We start from the raw sequence: 4,110 nt of genomic DNA on the forward strand, positions 1-4,110 counted from the left end.
CTCTCCGCCTCCGCCGCCGCCTCGTCCGCCTTTTGCCGCACCGTCGCCAGGGTCGCAGCGACGCACGCGCGCCGCCATGCGCAAAAGGCCGCCGCGCGAGCGCGCCCGTGGCGACGCGTCGCGACGAGTTGTGCGAGCGCCTCGCCCCTCGCCAGCAGGCGCGCTCGCTGCTCCTCCCGCGCTGCCCGGTGCCGCTCCTGCCGCGGTCAAGGGGGGCGGGTGATTCGCACGCAAGCTGGCCCTCCCTGGGACCCGGCGTTGCACGCGTGACTGCCGTACTCTGTCGGCCCCGCGCTCCACTGCCGTGTGGTTGCGACCGGGGCCGTGGGCTGTGCTTTTGTGTGCGACTTGAGCGTGTGTGGCTGCCTCCACGCAGGGGACCGGACGACCCGCCACCTGACCCGCTCGGCGCCTTCTCTCGGCCACATCTCGCTCAATCTCGGCGAGATCTCGCCTCGAGCTCGAGCAGCGCCGCGTCCCTCGCCGCCTCGAGCTCATGCACCACGGCCTCCAACCTCGCGAGCTTCGACTCGCACGCCCGCACCGCCGCCTCCCGCTCCTGCGCGTGCCTCGCAGCGGCCGCCTCTAGCGCCGTCGCGTGCGCCGCCTCTGCCGACGCCGCCTCACTGTACTGCTGCTCCGCAGCCGCAGTCACCGCCGCCGCCACCGCCGCAGTGACTTCCGCCTCCCGCTCCGCCGCCGCCGCCGCCCTCGCCGCCTCGAGGGCCGCCTCCTTGTCCGCCGCCGCCTCGGCCCTCGCCGCAGCGACGGCCGCCTCACGCTCGGCCACGGCCTCCGCAACCGCCGCCTCCAAGGCCGCCTCCCGCTCTCGCGTCCGCGCCGCCGCCGCCGCCTCGCGCTCGCGCGTCGCCGCCGCCGCGTCCTTTGCTGCCGCCTCGGCCGCCCCCACCGCCTCGGCCGCCTCCACCGCCCTCGCCCGTGCCTCCTTCAGCTCTGAGTCGGCCGCGCGCGCGAAGCCGCTCAGGCTGCTGCGTTCGGACGCGATCGTCCTCGCCATGTCCTGCACGCGCGCCTCCATCGCCGCCATCTCAGACGCGAGCGAGAGCGCCGCCGCCGTGCCGCGCCGCTCCGCGGCCGCCTCGGCCGCCTCGGCCGCCTGGCAGCGCTCCTCCGCCGCGACGTTGGCAGCGGCGGCCGCCGCCTCGGAGATTTGGCACCGCTTCTCGGCCGCCGCTTGGGCCGTGGCTGCGGCCGCCTCGGCGAGCCGGTGCCGCTCTTCGGCCGCCGCCGCCGCGGAGGCCTCTCGCTCCGACGCCGTCCACGCCCTATCTGCCTCGAGCCTGCACGCTCGCTGCGCCGCCACCGCCGCAGCCTCGGCGCGAGTTGCGCGCCCTTCGGCGGCCGCGACAGCCTCGACCGCGGCGGAGGAGCGCGCGTGCGCGGCGCCGAGCTCACGCTGCCGCTCCACCAGCGCGGATCGCAGCTTTGCCGCCTCGGATTTCAGGGCTGTTCGCTCGGCGTCGACGGCCTCCGCCTCGGACTGCAGCCGGGCGAGGAGCGTGTGCGCAGCCCGGAGGCTCTCGTTGGAGCGGACCAGCGCGACGCTCAGCGTGCCGACGGTCGCCGGGAGCTGCTCGTGCGGGATGTGAGGTGGCCGGTCGCGTTCGGAAAGCATGGGGAATGTGCGTTACAAGTGCGCGCACTAAATGATTTTCGACCGACCGCAGCGAAACGCAGGGGCGGCCCCCCCCGACCGAGCTGCGAAACAATGGCGTCCACACCGGCCGCCGCTCGAGAAGCCCCAAAATTTTCTTCGGCGCTGCGCGCCGTTGCAGTCGAGTGTAGGTACACGTATGTTGCAGCCCAGCTATATCGTGCCGCAAAACAGGTCCATGTGGCGTAGAAAAAATGCTGCCGGTCGCCTCGAAAGCGCCCGCCGGGGTGTGTCCAAAGATGTAGCGCTACAAGTTTGGACGCATCCGACACACGGGCAGGGTTTTCGCGCTAAGCACAGCTGCCAAACGGTGTGCACGCCGCCGCGTCACCGACGGCTCGTGCTTGCGTATGATAGCAACCCCTGGTCTGACGGCAGCGTCCTCGCGTCCGCCACTCCGCCCGCGCGGCATCATCATTGTCTGCCTACACCACTGCGGCCGCGGCCGCACCCGCAGCCTTGGCAGGGGTTTACTCGCGCCCCGGCGCAGGTGCAGCAGCAGCCAGTGCAGCAGCAGCCAGTGCAGCAGCGCGTGATCACGCTTGCACAAGAGATGGGCGGTCGTCATGTGGCTCGACTCCCGCGCGCCGGCTAGGGAGGGGGAGAATGAAGGCGAGTGTATGTGGAGTTGTCGCGCCGCGACGAGTCAGAGACCTGTAGGCATATTTCGGGGGTAAGAACCGTGTGGAGGGCCCAGGACGGGTGAGGCTATCATAGCGTGAGGCTGCAGCACCGGCGCGCCTGCGTCTCCGCTCGTCGCGCCGCGACCCTTGAGGTGCCGCCGTCGTCACACCCCTCGCGCCGCTTGAGCCTCCGGCCGCTGGGCAAGTGCGCACCTACTAGCCCGCAAAGTAGGGTGGAGAGTGGCCACGCGCTCAGTTACACTACTACGTGCCATCTGAGCACGCCCTTGGCGTATACGAATGAATCTCTCCCGATGCGTTCCGGGCCGCGAGCAGCCGAAGGGGTGCATTGTACCCACTTGCACGCCGGCACGAGCGCGGGGCGCCGCAGTGGGGCAAACGGGGCATCTGGGGCTAGCTACCTCTCAGATGCCGCAGGCGATCCGGACAGCTGCGCGTCTCCTCTATCCTAAACCATTTCGCCGTCGCCATCGCCACCCCAGTGTCCGACCCCGACCGCCGGCCGAAACAGCCGCGTCCAGCCCGACCTGCGGCCGGCCGAAAATCATTTAGTGCGCGCACTTGTACTTCCATCGCCAAAAAAAGGAAAAGCCCCTTCCGAGACCGGCGCACCGGTCAAGCCTTCGTTGTTAATAGTACAAACCCAATGGTCCCTTGCGAGCGGTCCGTCGTCGCAGTCGCAAAACTCACACGCCACGCCACGCCGCACCGCGCGCCCACCCGCTGCCCCGCCCAGGCGGGAAAGAGATGAGGAGATGGGACAGCGAAGGAGGAGCCCAAACACGTATGGGAGGGTTCAGTAATGCGTCACGCTGCCCGGCGTTTCTCACTTTCCGGGACAGCCCCGCCCTTTCGAGGCGGGAAAGTGACGGCTACCCCGTACGCCCTGTTTGGTGGTCTGTTTTCTTTCTTTCTTTTTTCTTCGTTAGTCTCTCTCTCTCTGTGTGTCTGTTTCTGTTTGTGCCTGTCTCGCTCTGTCTTTTTGTGTAAACTCTCCGTTTCTCTCTCTCTCTCTCATAAACTCTCTGTTTCTCTCTCTCTCTCTCTCTCTCTCTCTCTCTCTCTCTCTCTCTCTCTCTCTCTCTCTCTCTCTCTCTCTCTCTCTCTCTCTCTCTCTCTCTCTCTCTCTTTCTCTTTCTCTTTCTCTGTCTGTGCCTGTAGTCTCCATCATGAAAAAAAAATTTGTGTTCACATGGGCGCTTCCGAGACCGGCGCACCGGTCAAGGCGGCGAACTATTTTTTCCGGCCGCGGCGTCACCCGGAGAGGAACTCGTCGCCGAGCGCGGCTCGCTCGTTGTTGGCGCCGCGCACCAGCGCGAGCAGCGACGCGCCGACCGACGGCTGCTCCGGCGCCGCGCCCTTCACCTTGCTCCTTGGGCTGCCGAGCGCTGAAGTCTTCAAACTGCCGCTTGAGCGAAGCCGCGGAGGAGCCTGCCTTGGAGAGGGTGCGAGCGACGACGGAGTCGGCGTCCTGAGAGAGGAAGGCGAGCGCGAGGTGCTCCGCCTCGGCCGTCGTCGCCTCCGCCGCGCGGCAGGCGGCAGGCAGCCGCTGGACGCCGTCGAAGCCCTTCTCAGTCCAGCTCTCTGGCGAGAAGAGCGAGGAGGGGCTGTCGTCGCGCGGCGCGGCCAGCATGACCGCCGGCCGAGCTATGCGAGGCGAAGCGGTCCATGCCGGCGGCGAGGCGAGGGCTGGCGAGCGAGGCTGAAGCAGGGCCAGCGAGACCGTGATCGGCACGTACATGGCGCCACCGACAAGAGGATCGTGCAGTTTTTTCCGCAAATTCGGCGCGC

The 4,110-nt window shown here is 68.4% G+C and overlaps 2 protein-coding genes across 2 annotated transcripts; both read right to left on the reverse strand.

Annotated features, from left to right (window-relative positions):
- Positions 1 to 433: 433 nt before the first annotated feature.
- Positions 434 to 1,636, reverse strand: EMIHUDRAFT_118703 (hypothetical protein; the record flags this gene model as incomplete). The annotated part of the gene is made up of 1 exon (XM_005769504.1): positions 434 to 1,636. The coding sequence occupies one exon, from the start codon at positions 1,634 to 1,636 to the stop codon at positions 434 to 436; it is 1,203 nt and encodes a 400-aa protein (XP_005769561.1).
- Positions 1,637 to 3,573: 1,937 nt separating this feature from the next.
- Positions 3,574 to 4,060, reverse strand: EMIHUDRAFT_244381 (hypothetical protein; the record flags this gene model as incomplete). Its single annotated transcript, XM_005769505.1, has 2 exons — positions 3,574 to 3,605; positions 3,685 to 4,060. The coding sequence occupies 2 exons, from the start codon at positions 4,058 to 4,060 to the stop codon at positions 3,574 to 3,576; spliced, it is 408 nt and encodes a 135-aa protein (XP_005769562.1).
- Positions 4,061 to 4,110: the final 50 nt, after the last annotated feature.

The sequence above is a fragment of the Emiliania huxleyi genome, assembly GCF_000372725.1.
Source record: "Emiliania huxleyi CCMP1516 unplaced genomic scaffold EMIHUscaffold_419, whole genome shotgun sequence".
Classification (NCBI taxonomy): domain Eukaryota; phylum Haptophyta; order Isochrysidales; family Noelaerhabdaceae; genus Emiliania; species Emiliania huxleyi.